General features: G+C 42.1%; 1 protein-coding gene across 2 annotated transcripts; it reads right to left on the minus strand.

Moving 5' to 3' along the window:
• Positions 1–277: 277 nt before the first annotated feature.
• On the minus strand, positions 278–22,164 carry LOC102048980 (protein mono-ADP-ribosyltransferase PARP14). 2 transcript variants are annotated; one of them, XM_055719484.1, is made up of 17 exons: positions 21,927–22,164; positions 20,767–20,906; positions 20,642–20,675; positions 18,187–18,447; positions 17,326–17,562; positions 13,974–16,270; positions 12,502–12,738; positions 12,029–12,250; positions 11,520–11,583; positions 10,399–10,548; positions 9,650–9,712; positions 8,061–8,228; positions 6,019–6,225; positions 5,321–5,929; positions 4,605–4,750; positions 3,093–3,267; positions 278–1,469 (listed from the first exon to the last, which is right to left on the minus strand). In XM_055719484.1, the coding sequence occupies exons 1-17, from the start codon at positions 22,117–22,119 to the stop codon at positions 1,180–1,182; spliced, it is 5,493 nt and encodes a 1,830-aa protein (XP_055575459.1). In that variant the 5' UTR covers positions 22,120–22,164; the 3' UTR covers positions 278–1,179. The 2 variants fall into 2 exon arrangements, with proteins under 2 accessions (XP_055575459.1, XP_055575458.1); XM_055719483.1 differs by lacking the exons at positions 20,642–20,675; positions 20,767–20,906; positions 21,927–22,164 and adding an exon at positions 18,575–18,773.
• Positions 22,165–22,666: the final 502 nt, after the last annotated feature.

The following is a 22,666-nucleotide window of genomic DNA, read 5'->3' on the forward strand; positions in this document are numbered from 1 at the left end:
TTCCCCTTTGTAGGCAATGAGATCATTGTGGCAGGTATTTAAACCATCCTGGCAGCTATTTGCAGCACAGGTCTCCTTTGGACTAAGGCAGAGTAACTTCTCCTGGAGTCTGTGTGCACAAATCTGTCATCCAGACAATATAAGAAAACAATTTTGACCTATATGACTTTTCAACTTCTCACTATTTATAGCATCATTGTAACAAAGATATTAAACCGTAAAGCAACACTTCCACTTGCAGTGTGTTCCTTTGTATAACCAACTCGATAATACAATGTAACTGTTTAAAGCTACTTTTATTAAACAGGTATACATGGCTTTTGATTGGCAGTTGTAAGATTATCACTTAAAGTGTACAGTTTAAGTAAGATGTACAAATGTCATTATTTACTTGCTTTACAGAACTTGTAAAATTTTCAAATGGTTTAAGTGCGGTAACTGAGTTATGCCCCTGTCAATGACTCTCTGCAAATTAGTAATTCTACAGTAGGGTTCATGTTTCGGTACTGACCAAAAGAAACTAAAAGTCCCTCTTTACTGTCTTGAAAATTCCAGAAGCAATGACACTGTGTGTGGAAGTTGGACGTACATAATGTGGGGGACCGTGGAGAATGACCCTAAGAAACAGGTATGAATATAGGAAATTATACCTAGGGAATAATGAAATTTGTTCAATATTGGATTTTTTTTCTTCAGGACTCTTAGCACCAACAAAGGTGAGCGGATGCCTGAGGAGGATTGAAAACTCTGCTGGTGAGCAAGGTTATTCTCCCAACATGGAGCATTTAAAATAAATCCTCACGGGTAGGATTTGGTGCTTCATGGTGAGTACCGGCAGTAGGAACCTGCAGAGGTGTGCTGACCTATCTGAACCTCTTACTTCAGGCTAAAAGTAAGGCAGAGCAGCTCCCTCTCCTACCAGTCCCTTCTGGCTTGCACAGGAGGAGGTCAGGGCTGTTCTCACAGTTCTTGCCTACACCTCTGCATAACTGAATTTGAAATCGAGTTTTGAAATAGCATGTTCTAAAATACTTATTTATCTTGGCCCCATTGCGTTGATAGTTTGAAGACATATTTAAACGCACAGATAAGCACTTAGTTTAAGAAACCTAGATGTAAACAAGCATTGAGAATTACCCTGTTAATTCCCACATGTAAAAGGCGCTAAATTTTTCCAGTCTATTTTCTGAAAGTAATAAGGTATTCAGGATATGCCTGAATGTCACTAAATATGACAAACATTGTTGGATTATTCACATTGTCAACCACGCTGTCATACAGGTCAGTAGGATCTGCTGAGTGTTTTGGTGGTGGCGTGATTAGTCCGCTGCTCCCAACACAGTACTGCCCTGTGAGGACCCGAGCCAAGTACATGTATTTTCTGCCATTCATATCTGGTCGGGAATAGGTATCCTGAGCAGAATAGCTTGCATCAACAGCAAAGTAGGTTCCATTTCCAATGATGGCAGCTGTTTGGAAAGATAACATTTTCAAATATAGTTAGTGTTCTTAGTTCAATAAAAATCTCTAAAGCTCCCCCCCCCCTTTTTTTTAAAACTCTGCAGACATTATAAATTTGGTTAAAGTTTAAACAGCAAATTTTAGTACTAATCTGTTGTATCAGAATCAAATATGAATCTGCATAGATGTTGGGTAAGTATCAACACCCAGATTTTGACTGCCTTTTCCTATGGGGAAAAGGGTTTGTCTCTGTTTAGTCTTGTTGTTTACCCTGCAATCCATCAAACTGCAAATCTTCAGAGCCCTTTCCACTTAAAATGACCATATAATTACAGTATTCTAGTTATACTTCACAGCATGTTAGATGAAATCACATTTCTTTGAGACAGATTTCTTTCTTCCTGACATTGGTAGAAAGCTGTTCAAGGCAGGCAGGTCCTTCCTATCTGGCTGCTCTGATCTTTGGATATTTTTGCATGGCTACCCAGCCTGACAGAAGGGAAGCATACCTTTCCTATTGTAAATCGTGGCTGAGATGGAGAGATGGATGTCAATACTCATAGGGAGAGGACATGGGGATCGAGGGCTCTTGTTTCCCAAGTAAATTCAACCTCCTAGCACTACCAAAGAGCAGGTAAGTGAAACTACATCTCCTCTGGTCATGTCTTAAAAAGAAACAGTGGCTGCCATTTCTAGCTGTGCACAGCCTCACATGTGTTTTGTGTATGCTGGGCTTCATTTTCTCAAGGAAATATCAGCATAAGTACATCTAGAGGATGCAGAGAAATGTCTGCGTGTGGATCCAGACCACCCTGAAGTGTCAACTTGATCTGATTTAAGCTGTCCAGCTCTCTCAAGATCAAGTCAGCCCTAGGCAGGTACAATTGCATCTTAAGGAAGAAAGCATTAAGAACAGAAAGTAAGGATTTTGAAGTAAGGTTGCAGGACCTCTAAGAGGACTGGCACCTCAATTCAGCCCAAGTTCCACTTCTTGCATCCTGTCCTTCATCTCTGAATGCTACCAAATAATAAACATAACATGACTGTACTAGAGGCACACAACAAAACAATCTTTGAACTAATGCGGAAAGTATTTCTGCTAAATATTTAATAGTTGTCCCCAACAACTATTAAAGGGGAAGAATTAAATTAATGAATTCAAATTGATTTCATTTGCATAAAAACAGTAGGGGAGTGGGTTCTTCTGATTGCCTCCAAAGATAAGGATAGCACAAGCAACAGAAGTATCTGCATCTCTACTTTGCTACCTGCCTTTGTCCAAGAAGAGAGGAGATACCAGCAGCTAGTGGTTGGTATCTCAGCTGAGGATGTTGAACAGTGGTCCTTGTTCCTTTCTGTAGGCAGATCATACAAACCATTTCTCAAAAGCTGCCCAGGCTTGATTTCAGGGCAGGTGAGCTTTTTCTGATACCCTCTAGATGGAGGCATTCATCAACAAGGGATTAACCGAACAGGTTAATTCCTCTGTCCATATAGATTACGCTCTGAAGTTATTATTTTGTTCTCCAGCTTTATTCAGTCTTCATGTTGTGCTGACAACACTGTAACGCTGACATTCCTTAGCACCTCATACACATCTAGGAAATAAACTGATCTGGATAATGACTCACCATTCCTTCCAGCAAATCCTCGATCAAACCCACTGTAGTTGATTGTGCTCAGTGAGGATGCAGCTGTCCCATGAAATAGCAACTTCTCATTATCTTCATTGTTGTTCTTTGTGCAGAGAGATATTTTTTTTATTTGGTATGTCTGCCAGAGGAAGGGATTTTGTATTCTTTCAATCTGCAAAGTTACAAAACAGAGCTACATTTACACTGGTAGGGACCACATTTATCATGGCAGGAAAGCATTAAAACCAAACCAAACTGAAAGAATGATGGTAATTTTCACTATACCCTGTTAGTGTGTGGGTTGGGTTGGGGAACTGAATATGTGAGCCTCCTGAAAAATCAGAAACCAAGGTAGTTTACAAGAGGTTTTCAAGCTTGGGATTTTTTTGGCATACATTTGTCTTGCCTAGTATACACCAGGTACACAGGCAATCACAATAGCTATGCATTATCATTTTTAGGAATAGTCTGTTGTACCACTGTTAGAGGCAAAGAGGTAAGACGCCTTCTGTATATCCTAATCATTTTTACTGGTGATTTTCCCACTAAAGAGTGGGAAACATTACTGCAATGTAATGTAGCAGTAGCATTACGTTGAATTTAAGTTTCTCTTCTAGAGCTCAGCTTGGAAGTCAAAATTACTTCCTTTACTGTGTAGCTTAGCAACCCATAAGAAACTCCTATATAAAAATAAATTGGTGGGAGGATAGATGTTGCTAGCTCCCTATGCCAACAACGTGAATATAGCTCGGGGGGAAACAGTGTGTCTGCATCAAAGTATCATCTTAAAGGCATTGGTGTAGCAGCTTTCCATTTTCAATGGAAAAGACTTCATGTCATTACCTGATTTTTTCTATTGTACACTAATATTTTTTTCTATTTGTGTCAGACCATGCTGATTGAATCTCATGATGGAAGATTTTTAAAACACTTATTCTTAATTTCATTGTATTTTCTCCTATTTATTGCTCCTTCTGATTCTAAATAATTCTATCTTCTCCCTTGCAATTAAAACTGTGCACTGTGTTGTAGACTTTTCAGTAAACAAGAGCACTAGATCACAAATCTTGACACTTTGGTCAAAACCAACAGTCTAGCCTGAAAGGCTCTGGGACTGACAAGGAAGAAGTAATAAAATAGTAAAGAGCTTTATGACCAGTCTGCAAGGACTTTGCATTTTCCTTTGTATGTTGAATGCATCTGCTCTTGCTTCCATTGCAATAAAGAATTCCCTAATTGGAAATAACATATTAACTAGCGAGTACCACATTAGCTGAACACAGTCAGCCTGAAGACTGATGGTCACTGGTTTTGCATTATTAGAAGGCAGAAATGGCAGGGCAACTCCTAAGAAATCTGATTTGATTTATATCCACTCTGTACAGTGCTGGGGAGACTAAGATATGAAAGGTGTATTGCGCTGCAGACACCTTACAAATATTTAGAAAGTATATTGATGTTCTCAGCCCAAGAATTCACTTCCCCTCTGCACCGCCCCCAGGATTTCACCTTCTCTATGACAAAGCTGGGACAGGTTTTCTTAAATTTGTTCTGAACTTTCAGATATTCCTGATGTGATGGACTGAGATTCACCAGTTTGACCCGTTCCCTTTGCATGTCTTCCCACTGCGCAGGGAGCTCTATTGACTGCTTATCTGCAAAACAAAGATTGCATTATTATCACAGATATCTGGCTCTGGTTTGTAGGCATGTCTTACAAACCAACTGCATATAGAAGGCTGAGAGGACAGTACCTTATGCAATACTTTATTCCAAGAATACTCTCTCTCTCCCCCCAATACATCACTGCCTCTGTAATGCACTGTTAAGACTTTACATCTTCTTTAATTATCCCCATAACAATATCTAATGAAAACAAGTTTGAAAACCACAGAAGAATTTTATGCAGTCTTCATACACCTCTTCCTTTGTCAGACTTAAGCATGAAATCTATGCTCACTAGTCACATATGTATGGAGAATACTTGTATATGAAACAGACGATCTGATTTCAGTCATACCTACCACTAATTATGAAACTAGAACTGCTGGCTATGGCATGCCTGTGGGAGGAGGGGGAGAAGGAGAAGAAAAAAAAAAAAAGAAAATGGAAAAAAAAGCTATGGAATAGCTTACTTCTTTGGAATCCCTGAGTTTGCATTTATCAGAATTATCATTCAATAACCACTAGTAAAGGTTTTTTTAATTAACAAAGCTGTAATTTACCTTCATTCTTGGGCACACGTTGTATGTTTATAGTTCTTCCTTGCTCATCTGTAGCCTTTAGAGTATTCAGATCCACTTTGTAGTTCCTCTTGTTAATTTTGACAGTAAGATGTCGTTTTTTAGCTATTTTGGCATCCTCCAGCTGCATATTTGTCAGTTTATCAAAAGCAACAAAGCTGTCAGAGCTTCCTGAATACCTCCATTCTACCAGGTTACAAACAAGTTCTGCCTTGGATCGTTCTTCTTCAGTATCCTTAATTTTTTGGATCATTTTTTGAACTTCCACAAAAACAAAACAGACATCCCTGCTAATACCAGAAATTTTAATGCGGGGTGGGGAAAGTTTATTTTCAAGCTGAATGGTAACATGCTTTCTTCTCTGGAGATCTGCCAAAGTGGCAATTTGCTTCTCATCCAAATTTTCGATTAGCTCATCTGAAATAGTGTTTTCTAACTGTTCCTTTAAAATTAAATTCTCTATCCAGGACTCAGTTGCATCCACATTTTTTTGGCTTTCTCCACAAATTTGAAATGTGGCTACATCAACTTTCTTCTCCAAAACTACAGGCTTTTTCTTCTCAGTGAGTTGTTTTTTGCCCCCAAAAAATGCTGTGAAGAAATATATGTTAATGATTAGCCTTTTTATTTAAGATCTTTAATTTTATGTGCCCACACACATGGAAAATCCACCTACTTACATTTAAACAGAGACATCCATGAATCTGTTGTGCATGAACCTGAATCTTCTCTTTTCTTCATGCTTTTGTAAAAGTCTCCAAGCATATTTGTCTGGAAGATTACGATTTTAATCTTTTTCAAATGCCGTACTGATCTTTTGCTTGCAAATTCCACTATAGCATCCAACATGTCATCAGCTACCTTTGCTGGACTCTGTCCTGCTTGACCTAGACAAAAATAAAAAGATCAGTGAACAGTACTTAAATCAAGGCAGCATCCAGAAAACAGAGACCACATCCCCAGTCCATACACGCTGGTGCCCCCCTCTCCTCCCCCGTGATGCTTTCTAGCCAAAGCCCCAGGCTTAACCTCAGCTTTACACCTAAGCTCGTGAGCTTCAGGAACTGACACCCTACGCAGACCCAGGAAGCCCTTCTGAGATTCACCCCCCGTTTACACTGAGGGCTTAACAAGCACTTCAGCCATAGCATCCCTCCCGATATTTTCAAACCCACACATCGCTAACTCTTATCTCCATCTTTAAACTGGGTACCAAGGTAAAACCAAACCTAAATCAGCAGAGGATTTTGGCACAAGCCTGCAGTGTATTTCAACACAGTGTCCTGGTTTTGGCTGGGATAGTTTTCTTCACAGTATCTAGTACAGTGCAGTGTTTTGGATTTAGTACGAAAATAATGTTGATAACACACTGATGTTTTAGCTGGGGTAAGCACTACTTAGCAACAAGCCAAAGACTTTTCAGCTTCCCATGCTTTGCCAGCAAGGAGGTGCACAAGAAGCCAGAAGGGAGCAGAGCCAGGACAGGTGACCCAAACTAGCCAGAGGGATATTCCATACCACAGAACATCATGCCCAGTATGTACACTGGGGGGAACTGGCCAGGGGCTGCTGGTCACTGCTCCGAGACTGGCTGGGCATTGGTCAGCAGGTGGTGAGAACTGTATTGTGCATCACCTGTTTTTCTTGCATTTTATTTCTCTCTCTCCTTTTTTATCTCCCTTTTCTTTACAATTATTATTGTAATTTTTTACTTAATTTCAATTATTAAACTGTCCTTATCTCAGCCCATGGGTTTTACCGTTTTCTGTTTCTCCTCCCCATCCAAGTGGGGTGGGGGATGGAGTGAATGAGCAGCTGCGTGGTACTTAGTTGCCAGCTGGGGTTAAACCACAACAAACAGGAACACCAAACTCAATCAAAACAACTGCTTTTGTTCCCCTACAACAAGCCTGAAGGGCAACCTAAAGCTTATCCTGAAACGCTGATGGGACTCCTGCCAGTTTCAGCTATGACATCCCTTGGACAGCCATCGTGACACCAGCACGCAGATGTTGGCTGTCCAGGTGACCTGACATAACTATCACTGTAGTGTCCAAACACTGACCTGGCACGCTGAGCAAGGACCAGCTCACAATTTCTTTTTCCAGTCAAGGGGAGCCTTGGTCTGATGAAGATACCATGCTTGCTTCAAGCCCCACTCCCCAAGCTAACCAGAAGTTTAAGCCAAATAAGCAAGCCAGCCTGTCTCAAGCCCTTTGCTGGAGCAGACAGGCTGAAACAAGACCTAAACACAGTGTAAACTGCAGGTATTTGGTACCCAGCCCACAATTTCTGTAGTCAGCCAGGCAAGGTTTTGGTCTCGGGACAACTCCATCTTTCTTTGCCTACAAACCCCAACTCCAGACCTTCTGCATGGTGAAAATCCCGAAGCAAAGTCTATGGGAAGTTTTAAGAAAGGTGCAGGGTGGCCAGCTGAGATACACAGTCTGGTTTGGGGCAGAATGTCTTTTATGGAGCAGTAGTTTTTCTTTAGGTGTTCATGCTCGATCAATATTGACTGTAATATTTATACTTCAAAAAAACAGCATTTTTGAAGTGCGCAAGTGGTGTTTGAACTGACTAAAATGAACTTTCACAAATCACAGTTTACAGGGTTTCTTGTACAAGCCTACTGTTATCCATATCAAAGTTATTAACTCAGTCCCAGTTTCTGAACTATCCCCCATCACAGCCCTCTTCACTTTCCCAAGAAAATCCAAACCTGTTCCAATTGCTGGGAAGGCGACAGATTTGTACATCCTTAGCTCACACTCGTTAAGCACTTTGGAGACCTGACTCTTCACGTTGTTATTGTGAATCAAGTGGATGATTTTACTGCACAACAGATTCCCACCTTGTGTAGTAATAAAGCCATTTTGAGACTGACCAGCTGGAAGAGAGAAGATGGAGACATAACATTTTCAAAGCAGCTATCTTTTCAAATAAGACAGCTGGTTGTATTGATGCTAGAAAAGAAGTGGAAAAAGTGGAAAGAAATCCACCATGAGCTATATTATCCTGGTTTTAGTTGATTCTGGTTCTCTCTGTAAATATTCTGATTGTAGAATTTCTTTGAGAGAGTAATTCAAGTAATGGTGTGTTTTCTGATTTCCCTGAGATCTTTGCTACAAAGTAGTTTCCTAGTAAGTACAACTTAAAAACTTACATTGAATTTAAAACACAGTTCACTTCTATTTACAAGCATGCCAGCAGAATGTGCACAATTCATTTATATGAGAAATCCTTTCTTATGCCACTTACTCCTTGAAAGCTCAAACTCTTATTCTGCAGAAGAGCTGAATGGTTAAAATAATAGCATTAAGATAATAACCAACCAGTTTAAGAACTGTGGTATGGAAACTTTAAAGAGACATTCGTGTTTTTCAGAGCACTTGTGTTTGATTACAAACACCTTAAAATGGAGTCACGTTGTGAGGATGAATGGACTGATGAGCACAGAGTTACATACCACTTCACTGGTCATAAAGGTAACAATTGATAGTAAGATGCTCTGTTAGATGCACTCGGATCAGGCTGATAAATGGGGAGAGCCTGCAGAGCCAAAGGCTGGGAAGAATATCCAAGAAACTCCATGCTGAAAGTTAACTTGTAGACTCAGAGCAGGAACATTTTGTTTATGCAAGCAGGACATGTTCCCTTCGGTGCTCATAGAGGCCAACGACAGTGAGTTGGTGTTTTACTGCTCTACTGGTCTGGCAGAATGCAGACTACAAAAGAACTCATGATCAAGGTGATAAGCAGAGTTACATTATTCCAATAAAAAATAATGACGTATTTGTGAATATAAGCCCAGATTTGCTATTAGCTTTTAAAAGCCAGTTCTGCGTGCACTTACACCAAAAGACAGTCTTCCACCACTTTGTACAGTTTCAAAACTCAGCTCTCCTGTAGCTGACAATAGATGAGCTTAAAAATTATGCTCAAGTCTATGGGACTGTTTCTGTTCTTACATCAGGAACATGCTTAAGTAATTTCAGGGATAAAGAACTTAAATTACAATAATTTCCCAGCACTTACTAGCATCATAAAACTGTATCCATCTTCTGTTCAGTTATGAAAATAAAAATTCTTGAAGTAGGTGTCAAAACAACAACAGGACTTTTCAAAATTCCCAAGAAAGCAAGCTGTTTTTTCAGATAAAATATATATTATACCATCAGAGAAGAGAATCTTAAAACAACTTTTTCAGATAAAATATGTATTATACCATCAGAATAGAGAATTGTAAAACAACTTTTAAGTTTTCAGAGAGAAAAAAAAAAAGAAACACAATAGTACACTTTAACATACCATATTTAGTACATTCTCCTTCTACCTGGGACCCAGCAGCATCCATAATTGCTTTGAAGACCCCTTAAATTAGAAAAGAAAAGCATTCACATTCATTAAGTCAACTTAGCTATTTCTCCTCAAACTCTACCCAGCTTCTGTACTCTACAAATACTCCAAATTCTCATATGGCAAGATCCCACAAAGTGCAATACCTTGCCAGTTCCCCTAAGTACCCACCATGACAGACTGCATTGGGTACAGAGAGAACACTGCCTTCGTTATGATTAGAAATCATTAAGAAAAACTCCTATTTTATCATTTCACCAGCCAGTAGTATGGCCCTCACCAAACTCTCCAGTTGCTTTGAATTATATCATTTGGTGTCTTTCATATTTGCAGTTCACAACGTCACCAAAGAATCCTCTGCTTCTTACGGGTCAATTTACTTAACTAGGGCTTTGGCTTACAGTGAAACATACCAGGACAAGAGCAATTTTTCAGAATTGTATTTGACTTAAAAATTCCCCTTTGTTTAAGCATTTCTTTTTTAAAACAAGAAAAATCTGGTCAGATGCCTTCTGTTTGAGTAGTTTGGAAACTAAATGGGATTATCAGGACACGTAAAAACCTGTTTAAGATCTGCTTCTTGACTCTTTCATCTGAAAAATACTTCATGAAAGTTTTATATATGGACAGTTCTTTCCCTTACACCTTTCTAAAAATTAGCCTAAATTTATCACTAAAGAACTACATATTCAATACAATACCTGATGTGGCATTAAATGTTGGATTGGATATATTTACAATAACCTCTGTATCCTCCTTGGTAATATCTCCACTAATTACTTGGAGCGTAATGGAACCAATCTGCATTTCATGAACTCCCAATCCTTCAGTTGAAACAGGCCTAATGAAACCTGCAAGGGAAAGCAAGATACCTTAAAACACCACTTCTTTACTTCAGGGTATTGCTGTCTTCCAATGATGGCAACTTCAAAATATCCTTTCAAGGAATATGCTCTACATCAGTTCGATGGACCTGGAGCGTTTCTGCCTTTCTCTACCTTCCATTTCTGAAAGCAGGAAGGCATAGTGTTCTTCCTGTTTAAGTACTATGAAAGTGAAACCATTTCTATTCCTGTAAATTCACACAATATAAATTCAGAAAGGACTCTTGGGGTTATCTGTTCTGACCAGCTCTGTAACAGTTTCCTGAATTAACTCTTACAAGAAATGGAGTATCCTATCCAGGTTAAGCATTGCCAGTAACGGAGATCCCACCACAACACTTCTGTAAGTTATTTCATCTTTACCCTCACATATATAAAACTATTCCTTACTTCTAGTCTAAACTTATCTAATTCATATTCTATCTGCACACTTTTAACTTAATTTTACCGACACTCACAGCAACTGAGAAGAAAGTGCTATATATTCTTATGAATAAGGCTCTGCTGTTGATGCAGTTCACATATGTTTTTGCTATTGTGTCACAAAACTGTCAATTAATAAATGGAAAGGAAATTACCCATTCTGTATATCCATACAGGAGAGTAAAAGTACAGAAATACATGTTATTTATGGCTTGTCTGGCAAAGTGATACAAAGTTCTTCGACCCTTTGAGTAGGACAAACTAATGGTTCTCCTGCTAGGATACCCTCCTCTTCCATGTGGTAAGAGTGGCCTCACCAAGAGATGAGCATGCCCTCAACAAAAGAGACTCCTCTAAGATTTTTACAAATGGAGTTTAAGAATGCCAGTCCATTGGGAGGAAAAAGAATGTTCTGTGTCTTGATAACACTGCATCTGTTTCCTGCTGGGTATAAAACCATTTTACAGTATTTACATTCTCCTCAGTGTCCCACCTCCTGCCCCTACACAACTTACTTGACCGTGGTGCTGCAGCACTGCAACCTCCAGCTATCCTATGTTCTAGTTCAATGGTGAAAGCCTAAGAAGAGAAAAAAGGTATCATAGATAGTATTTCAGAGTTTATATACTGAATATTTCTGTAATTAACATTAACAGCTATGTAGCTGAGCTATCTGACACATTTTACAGTCATGTTCAGCTATCATTAATAACAGTGGAAGACTTAGTGTGGAGAGTGTGATAATAGATACTGCCTTTGCATTTCCAGAACTCCTCTGTCAGAAGATGTGTGAGCACCTACAGGTGTTACACAGTGCCAGCAGCAAGGCCAATTTTGTCTACAGCTTGTGCTTGCTGAGAGTTTGTATTTCAGAGATGCTGAGTGAGACACTGGAGAGACATCCCGCTGTCACCAGCCCACAGCAGTAAGAAAGTGCTCCCTTAAGCAATATAACTACAATGGATTGCTAAGGCATAACTAGAACAGTACGTAACATCCAGGGCTTTGTCCTAAGAAGAACTACCTGAACGTTATCTGTATCTCTTGGATGCAAGAGAAAATGAACTTCCTGAAGAGTCTTCCGAGCATGACTACTACTGAACTTGAATACCACATCAAACATTAATTTAGAAACAACAGTTTTAGGAAATCCAAATCCTCCAGTTCCAATAGCTGGGAAAGTGATCGATTTCAGTCCAAGTTCTTCAGTTTTCTTCAAGCAGGAATTGATTATACATTCTAGGGTCTGTAAAACACAGCAAAGATCCTTTTTTTTAAAAAAAAAAAAGGATAAGGCATCATTTATTATTAGTTCCATAGAGACTACACTGGTACAAGAAAAAGTTCTCAGTGCATCAAGGCATCATTAAGGTCACTACAACAGAAGTAAATGCAGTCAAGTCATCTAAACTATTTTAAATCCTGAAACTTCAGGATAAGATCCCAAATAAATCTGTGTTCAAAATATATTTTTTAAAAAAAATAATTAAAATGTACCTTCAGGGCCTGTCCTTTTCCTGCATCCCACAGGGGAACTATGGCATGAAGCACCAACCTGCAGTCCAGAGCATATCCACTGGTGCAGATCACGCTCCCTTGACCAGTAACCTGTATTTGTTTTGCTTTGTCAAACTCTGCTTGGAGTGCTGATCCAGCCTTTTGCAACATAGCTTTGCAAAGAGGCCCCACACCAAACTTCAGATCTGTGCCAACACTGTTGACAATAACGTCTGTCTGCAACAAATTGAAATGAAAATATCTGTAGCCAGACTTCAAGTAAAAATATGAATAGAGACTAATAGCACTACCAAAGCAACACACAGCACAAGAAACAAGATGCCAATGGAGAAATAACCTGGTTTCCAGCACACTTTCTGCATGCTGAATACTCCTGAGCTTGTAGGAAACCTACAATTGGCAGCACCAGACCCACTTAAGTACCAAGACCACAGGTATCTGTGTGTAAGCAGGTCATCCATCCACCCAGGCAGAGCTGTCAAGCCCATGGTGGAAATAAGGCTGTGACTCACCTCACCCTGAGCAGACACCAATGTCTGGGCAGGTGAAATAAACTCAGCCTCTGCAGCCTGCCTTATCCCCCGCTCCCCAGACCCTGCCCTTCCTACATCTCCTTGTAAAGAACTGCTGCAGCATTGCTCCTTCTTCTCTAGCATCACCACAGGGCGCAAAATGTATGTACTGTAGAAGGTACACGTAATGTAGGAAGTTTAATGTGTCTTTCCTCCTTTTCACTGAAGTGGGATTGTCTATGCCTTATCAGAAAAGCAGCACCTCATGCACCAAAATGAGATGAAAGGAGGTGGTTGTGCTCTCATGAAGTAAAACAGCCAAAGCCCTGAAGTCTTTTCTTTGTTCCACTGGAGACGTTTTAATTACAAAGTTTTTTAAATGTGGCTCATATTGAGGGGTTTTTTACATCTAGTATTGCTCTTTTATTGGAACAGGCTTTTACAGGCATCAAAATGACAACTGAAGCAAATAATATTGAAACATGACAAAGTATAAAAATCAGGTGCTGGTTATCAAGATGCACTTTGCATCACTGAAAAGAAGAAAAAACCTATAAGGGAAAGAAGCTATGTCAGAGGTGTAAATTGAGCCATGATGGTCTAGGTAAGTTAAACTCTGTTAGCAAAAAGAATGAAAAAAGAAGATAGGGAAAAAAGTAAGTAAAATCAGGTCTAGACTTTGAGCATGTACCCTTCTATGGGGTCACTTTTCTAGAGCCCAGTAACTTCTTCACAGACTGTGTCTTTAACCCATCCAAGGGAACTTAAAAAAAAAAAAAAAGCTACATTCTCCTGTTAGCATGACTCACAGCAGTGGCCCAGACAGGTGCCGATTTCCTGTAATATCCAACTTAGCTACATATCACATAGTTACTTCTAGAAAGTATTTTAATATTTCTCATTTAGGGACAAAGCAAACTTTTTAACACAAAGACCTACCATGGCTTCCTGAATGCTTTTCTGCTCTACTCGGATGCAAAGTCCTTCTTTTGTTGTAACCATCTGCAGATCACCTCTATCCACCTGCAGATCCTCTTTTCTCTCCTCCTTCTGGCTTTCTCTAAGCTCATCGGTTTCCAAGTGCTGCGTCAGCAGTATCGGGGAGGTTGATTCAGCTGAAAACACTTTTTTTACTGTCTCGCTCAGAACCCTAACTGTTTCTTCCACACCATCCACAAGATGAATCTCCTTCAAGCTGCTGTCCCCCATGGATTCTTCCAAGGTCTCCTTGACGGAGGATACAATCGAATACGTACACAGCTCCCGTGGGAAGCCAAAAATCCCTCCACTTATAGCAGGGAGAGCTATGGAGCGATGATTGTATGTTTCAGCCAGTTGCAGACTTTTCTTCACTGTCTTTCTTAACAAGAACACACACTTCTCTGCTTCATCCTTCCTCCACCTGGGACCAACAGCATGAATGATGTTCTTGCAGGGGAGTTTCCCAGGGCCCGTGATAACCGCACACCCAGGCTGCAAACTCCCGTTCTTCTTCACCAGCTCGTCACACTCCTGTTGCAGTTCTGGACCAGCCGCTTTTAACAGTGCCGCAGCAAGGCCACCGATGTGTTTTAAGTCCTCATTAGATGCATTTACCACAACATCAACAGGATAAGTGCACAAGTCAGCTTTATAAACAGCTATTACAATTCCACCTGGCAGCACTTTCTTGTAGTAGAGCTTTCTTTTCTCTTTATAACCAACTTTTTCACCTTTCTGTTGTTGTTGTCGTTCTTCTAGCCTAATCAAACAGCCAAATCTCTGCTTTGCTTCAAAAACACAGGACTCTTTCCTCTCAGTGAAGAACTCTCTGGCTCCTGGTTTATCAATTGGCACAATTTTTGAGTAAAGGGCTGAGAGAATTGCTTCAAACATGGTGACTGCTTTTGGCACTTCTGCTCTTGGTCCGCTCAGGGAAATACATGGTGTCTTGGTGTCAAAACATACTGTCACACCCTTCTTCTTCAATTCAAGACAAACACTGGATTTTTCCTTTTCTACAAACTCCACTAGTACCACCAACTTAGCCGGGATTACTTTTTCCACGTGTGTGTTTCTATCTATAAAATCATTAAGTTCCTGATAAAATTCTGTTACGGCATTAGAAAAGCCAGCAATAATCACTATATTTTTGGTTTCGACAGATTCATCAATGACTACAGTTACCTGGGAAGAACTGTACTTCTCATGCAAGGAGGCAAGACAACTCCTCCACTGCTCCGTTTTAATGACCTTACCATCCTCCACACTGATGCACTTAGAACATAAGCCTGTCTTTATTTGCTTTTCTGCTTCTGAAAGATCTTTGGAAGTATCTCCAAACAGCAACACAGTATCATCCTCAAGTTCATAAAAACTATTAATTTTTTCCCTAGTGAATAACGTCTCTGACATTGTTTTATTATCTACACGCTGTAGATAGCAGAAAACATGGGGATCAATGTTAACTGTGGTACATGGCATATTCAATACATTTTCAAGTAAGTCAGCTTTGATTTTATATACTTCTGCAGGTAATCCACACAACTGAACAGTTTTTTTTGTGTCATCATAAAAGATCTTTAAGCATGGATATTCCCTGTGAATATTCTCTTCTAGCCCAGCACTGCACAGAACAGCATACTTCCCTGGGATCACCGACACAGAAATTTCTATGCTTTGTTTTTCCCTTTCACTTTGCTTCATGGCTTTTTCCATGCATTCCCTCACTTCTTTCTCTGCACTGTCCACGGCTGCTCTGTTGCCTGCAATCACCACCATCTCCTCAGAAATATCAGTTATGATCAAAGCAACATCTTTCGCCAATCTGTTTTTCAGGTCTTCCCAATCCACTGAATTGACGTTACATTTTATAGCTACATAGCGTGCCATGATACGTGAGAACTCAGCAGAAGCATCTTGCTTCCATGTCTTGATCAGCTTCATCATTGGCCTTTTCTGCGTGGAAAGAGACGACGACGGGCACAACATAATTTCTGGGTGCGCACAGTCTGCTTGGGGCCATTTTAGCTCACAATGGCAAAGTGCCATTTCCTGGTTTATGTCTTGGATCAGTTGAGCCTGCCTTTCTAGAAACTGCCATACATATGGATCTACTGGCACCCCAATGGGGTCTGGCATCTTGATAGTTGGTCTTTCTTTTCCATAGAGCGCTGTTCCCAGGGAGTGATAATACGGATGCACAGAAATCGGTGTCTCTTGCAGTAAGTGCTGCTTTTCCAAGACTGTGTTTAGATCTAAAATTAGCACACATACATACAAACACATAGACATCATTAACTTCAAATCAAGCAAATGACTCTGTTCTTATAACTATTACATTGAATACGATAACAATTATTTTTTTAATTTGAAAGAGTTATTTTTGTGTCTTTCTGATTTCCAAACCACTCTGCAGGGGACAAGGCAAGAGGCGTGGGTCCAATCAGTTCAGTAAATATGCTTGTGCCTGTATTTACCTGTACAGCTACACCTTGCTCTCATTTCCGAAGGAAACTCCACCACAGAGCAGGGCCATATCAATGTATTAATATGAAATGCTCCTTACTCTCAAATTAAAATAAAATTCTTTGTGCCAGTGCTTTTTACTACTTTTTTTTTTTCCATTTCAGTGGGAATAGACAAAGAAAAGGAATTATGATGTTGGCAGGGTCTTAAAACCACATTACAATGATCCAATTTACATATTAAATCAATGTAAAAAACATTCTTAAGTAAATTCTGAGAGTCAAAAGAAAACCAATCATCTGACAGATACCTTTAATTAAAAGTAAAAGAATTAACTAAGCCAAAAGCCTCCTAACACAGAGATATTTACCAGAGGTTGCACTGGCACAAAAACGGGACAGTGATTCAACACAAGGAACAGTAACAAGATTGTTATTTAGCTCTATTCTTACCTAATAATGAAGATATTTGACCTTAATCAGTTTCTGAAAGCTAACTGTGAAAGCTGAAGTCACTGATAGATCCTACTTCCTATACCTGTAAGTACAATTAATGTTGTATTGCAGCTAAGAAGCTCTGTAAATGGGGAAAAAACATCACTGGAAACAACTGATGCACAAAGCTGGTATTAAAATGAACCTTCAGTAACATAAAAACCCAGAGAGCTTCTGAAACCCCAGACACACAGCAGTATGTCTAAATCCAGAGCACCTCCCAGGGATGGGACAGCGTACACTGGCTTTTGTGACAGCAAGCCAGGCTTCTCCCAGTGCCCAATTCTGTGGCAATTTTCTTTCAGGTCCTCCACTTGGGAGCACTTTGGTCAGGTGAAGGACAGCGTTACCTTTGCGATCACAGAAAGTAATGATGGCCAAGTTCTCCTCAGGGAAGAGCTGGATGTCTGACACGGGCCCCCCTCCGTTCCGCACACTCTCAAAGTAAATGGTGAGGTAGTCTGTGGAAACACTGGCCGGTATGTTTTCAGCCTTGATGCTCTGGGTCAATTCAAGAAGCCTGGCAGTGATTTTGAATTCTTTAACTCTCTTGTTTTGTGAACATTTTATGACAAATTCTTCAGTATCTGTAAACAGAAGAGCAGTATAAGCTTACTGTGTTTTCCTGGGTCATTATCAGCCTTGGCTATCACTTCCGGCAGAGAAAAAAGCCAAGTCTACCTCTCCCTGCATTTGAAGCAAAACTGTCTTTGGTTCCAAATAACTCCATTGTAATAAAATGAGGGAAAATGCACACAGCCGTGTTACTCTGCTATTCACTACCACAATGTCTGTGTTCCCTTTCCATCCACCTCTTGTATAACAAAACTAAGCACTTCTCACTGTTTCGCTGTCTTCCCAAATGGAGACTTCATACACTTCAATAATTCACAGAATTCATCTCCACACTCAGTGCACTTCTAATTAATCATTCCAACCCAAAATAAGACAAAGACAATGAAACATTCTCATCCAATTTCAATCAATGAAGATGCCACAACTTTCTTTTTTTCAGTGCAATATTTAGATCACAGGCATTTTCACAGAGCTGTATATATCTATAGGACTTAGATTTTTCTTGAGAGACTACAGCCCAGGCACTTCTTTAAAACTGTCTGAATCTCTAATGGAAGAGGAATCAAGCTCCGAAAGCTGTTACCCATACACATACACATACATGGAAATAAACGATTATGTTCCTCCTGTCTTACCAATACTTTTTATAAAGGTAACTACGGCAACATTTATTTCAGGTATCACTTCCACAGTGAAGTCATCATCTACTGCCAGGCCGCTGATGTTCTCCAACAGCATACATAAGCATTTTGGACTGCATCTTTCGATGTTTTCAAGCACCACTGAAGGTGAGGTCTCCGTAGACTTTTCTGTGATGTTCTCTGCAGAGCCAGCTTCCTCCTGGAGTTCACTGTTTTGAACAAAACTCTCTGCTTTCTGCAAGACTTCTGCATCATCTTCAATAAAAAGAGAAATAAAACAATATGACACACTGGTACACATTTCCTGGAATACACATTTTTCTTACCCTTTCTCTCATTTCCTTTCCCAAGAAAAGAGATCACCTAACCAATCAAAGGTTACCTGCAGGGTACCCTGGGACATAGGGTGATCCAAAACAGCCCAAATGCAATATTCTGTGGGGCTGCAGGCAGCTTCTTTGGTGGCACAAAACCAGCCATGAGTAAACAAGTGCAAGATCACTGGTGTATGTCTGGGTCAGAGACATAAATAAAACAAAATAAAATCCATTGAGATAATTGGCCATGGCTGCTCAGGTGTTGGTAAGGGTTGTGAGAGACCCTGCAGCCTCTGCATCTGTTTCTTAACATGGGTGCAGGCATACCAAGCCTGAACAGAGCTCGGGACATCCACAGGCACCATAGACCACCAGTAGCTCTGCACAACTTGATGCAAAGCCTCCCGATGACCACCATGCCCCACCATCAGTGCAGCATGACAGCACTGAAGGACACATGTCCATAAAAGTCTGGCAGGGATGCAACAAAATTTTGCAGATAGAAGATATAACAGGGGTGCCCACCGAGTACTCCAGAAGTCTGGCAGCTGCCAGTGGAAGGCATGTCCCCAGTTTTGCGGGCAGATGAGGGTGGAGGCAGGAGAGAACCTCTGAACGGGAATGACGTGCTCCTCTGCGTGCCAGAGTAAACTAAAAGTGTCACCCAGGTATGTGGTGACACAACTGTCCAACAAGTTACAGAGCACTGCAGGATGGTGGGGGACCAGCACAGGCTGAAGGGCACCCCAGGGTGCTCAAGATGGCCATACTCACAAACAAAGGCAGCTCTCCACTCCTTGCCCCCACAAACACAAGCAGGAGCAGGAGTCCATCTCCACTTGGTAAACCAGCACATCCCTGCACCATGGTGGGGAAATGAGCATTGAATGAAACCCTGGTGCTCACCGCCTTCAGTGCAAACCTCCAAGGCTACCACCTCTGGCTGTGGCACAGGACACATGCGACTGAGGGGAGCGGAGCTCTGTGGAGCCGCTGTACACCTGACTGGGGATGGGCGTAGCAGGGGCAAGGTCTCTGCTTGCTTTTGCTCAAGAACACCCAAAAATCCCTAAATCCCAGGGTAGTGCCCAACCCGCCAGCTGTGGGGCGCAGCCCCAAGGACAGAGACACGGGGTGGGAAGGCTTGAGCGGGTGGCAGCACAAACAGGCTGCCTCTGCCCACTCGCCAGGTTTACAAGCTCTCCCAAGGTACCATAACCAATACCAAAGCCATAACATTTACAGAAGATAGCTGCCTTCGAAGGCCTACCAGCATTATCCCAAGAGGAAAAAAATAATAATAATCACAGAAGCAATAGCTCTACAGATGCTAGTTATTAATTTCTAGATTGCCAACAGAAATCATCTGCTCCACTATGTCCAATGAAGAAAGCATAAAAAAAAAACCAAAACCAAAAGCTAGGCTGACCCAACAAACCAATTACAAGCAGCATCTGGAGATTTTCAGGGTCCTCTCTAGTATAACTAAGAAAACAGCAGATGACAACTTTAAGTACCTGATTTTGAAAGGAGGAAACCCATCCAAAATGGCTTCAAACAAGGCTTCATACAGAAAAGTAAAATTAGGGGGGTAATTACTGAAGGACCTCCTGATTAACTGGTCTGTCTTGGGGCTGAGTATTTACTCTTCCCAGATGCAGGTATATTTGGGTGTGCAGTTTTTTTCGAGATTGCTTTCTGAATCATAAAGCTTAGATTCTCTTTCAGCAATATTCTGCCAACCGAAGTCACTGAGGTACCGGGGAGATGTACCACTTGCCTTTACAGTCTCTCCTAACTGTAGGGAGCACAAAGACGCCAGGCCTGGGCTTCAGACCTTCAATCTAGGTGTTTCTATGCAGATTTCAGAGCAGTTATGCAGGATAAGGGAACTAAATCCCTCTCTGGAGATGATTCTCTGATTAAAAAGGCTATTTTAGAAGCTAAATCCAGGTGCATGGTCTAAGTCTGGCAAGGTGAACTCCACCCTTGGTGACCAAACCAAATCAGGCTGCCAAACTCAGAAACTTTCCACGCAACTCCCCACAGACCTGGAGTTATTGTGTGGAGAAAAGCACTAACATTTTTGGTTTATGAATAATCAGCACTGAGAGTGATGGGTAACATTTTACCTTTTGTTTGAGAGTTGCTCGTAGCATTCAGAGCCTAAAACAAAATGAAAGCAAAATATCAGTGACTGGTTTGACACTTTCACTGCTACTTCAAAGCTCTGGTTAGGATTACAATTTTTATTCACCTTTGTGGGAACTACGTTGTCTTCTACTGCCTCCCCTTCAGGAGCTAGTGCCGTTTCAGGCTCCGTGACAATCAACTTCAATTTCCTTTTTTCTCCCACACACAGCTCATGAGACTGTCTTTCAAGAACTCTTTGCTTCACTACATAAAATAATTAAAAAAAAACCACAGTGAGAGTCTGAACAGAAATACAACTATAATTATGTAGCACTTCTCCACCATTACATTAGGACGCATATTCTGTCCCACAAAATGAAAGAGTTTTAAACTCATAATGCTGACACAGCGCACACAAGACTTTCTTCCTGCAAAGAAAAGGAAGGACAGCAGAGGATATTATTTCTGCAAAAAAACAGCAGAGATGTGACGCGAAGCTCTACCACATGTTTCCTGGCTGGTGCCCGGCAGGGGCTGCAGCACAAGGGTCCCAGTACCAGTCCCACACCCTGCACACCGTCTTCCAGCCTGTGTCAAAACAGCTTGGGGCTGTATGCCCAGAACTCGCTAGCTGGGAGAGTCAGCAACCGGGAAGCATGAAGGCAGGAAAAAAAAAAAAAAAAAGGTGTATACATGTGTGTGTTAATGCACATACGTGTACAAGCATGTATATGTACACATTCAACATAGCTGCAACAAAATGCTTTCCACCTTGCTGCAAGTTTATATAAATACATGCATATCACATATCATATTCTCAATATGCATCTGTAGTCACGATATATATTAAGTCATATTAACATAAGCTTCATTATTGCAAGTGCAGAGACTACTACTGTGCATCGAAACTAATATATGATACCTGGCAGGACAGACTTATTAACTTATAGCCTAGAGTTACTCAAAATGCAACCTACAGGTTAGCACTAAGCACCGAATTTAAGCATATATAGCTAAGCAAATAAATATTATTCATTGTATACTGCACATTACGTATATGACGTGTTATATACTACGGATTTGTGTATTACACCCTAGCCAGTACACACACTACATCGTAGGCAATAATTAAGTCAGTATACATTTTTTACTTGCGGAAAGTTAGGAGGTGCGAGTTACAGTCCCCCAGACGCCCCCATGGGCGGGGAGCCCAGCCGCGAACCGGCCCCGGCCCCGCCGCCCGGGGCAGCCCCGCGCCCCCCTCACCGCGCCCCGGCCGCTCACCCTCGGGGTGGGCGAAGCAGACGAGGAGGTGCCCGGGGCCGGGGCCGGCCCGCAGCTCGCACTCGCCGCCGCCCGAGCGCTTCTGGCTCTGGAAGTAGCAGAGCAGCTTCTTCCTCAGGGCGGGCGGCGGCCCGGCGGCGCCCCAGTCGCCGCGCACCAGCAGCGGGAAGGCGCCCGGCCGCTGCCCCGCCATGGCCGCCCGGCTCCCGTCCCCGCCGCCTTTCGCTTTCGTTTCCCGGCGCGGCGCGGCGCGGCGGGGCGGGACGGGACGGGACGGGACGGGACGGCCCTTCCTGGCAAGCAGCGGAGCATAGCTAGGGGCGGGCGCTGCGCCGGGATCGGGCCCCCGCCTCTCCCGTCCCCGCCGCCGCCTGTGGCAGCGCCCCTGCCCCGGGGCGGCTCCCCGGGCCCGCCCGGCCCCCGCGCCCTCACGCCAGCGTCTCCTCAGGCGCCCGAAGCTGCCCCGGCGCCCCCGTCACGTTACAAAACGCCCCCGGCGCCCGGGAACGCGGCCCCTCGGACGCTTCCTCCTGCCCCAGCACCTTTCGGTCGCCACAAGCTGGTCTGGAGCGGCAGCGCCCTTTGCTCCTCGCCTGCCCAGGGCCCGGCGCTGCGGGTTCCCGCTCGCCGCTTGACGGCCCAGGCGCCTGTAACGCCAGCGCCGGTGAAGAACACCTCGGTGCCTGCCTCCCCGCCGGCCAGGCTGAGCCCCGCGGCGGCACCGTGCGAGGGGCAGGGGG

The sequence above is a fragment of the Falco cherrug genome, chromosome 8 (assembly GCF_023634085.1).
Source record: "Falco cherrug isolate bFalChe1 chromosome 8, bFalChe1.pri, whole genome shotgun sequence".
Lineage (NCBI taxonomy): Eukaryota > Metazoa > Chordata > Aves > Falconiformes > Falconidae > Falco > Falco cherrug.

Excerpts from the sequence above, each read along its gene's own strand:
- LOC102048980 (XM_055719484.1), bottom strand. The coding sequence starts at position 22,119 with ATGGCGGGGCAGCGGCCGGGCGCCTTCCCGCTGCTGGTGCGCGGCGAC. Across the intron at positions 11,584-12,028 it reads GAGATACAGATAACGTTCAG|GCTTTCACCATTGAACTAGA; the intron begins GTAGTTCTTCTT and ends TTCTCTTCTTAG. Across the intron at positions 3,268-4,604 it reads CCAGCTTTGTCATAGAGAAG|ATTGAAAGAATACAAAATCC; the intron begins GTGAAATCCTGG and ends GTAACTTTGCAG.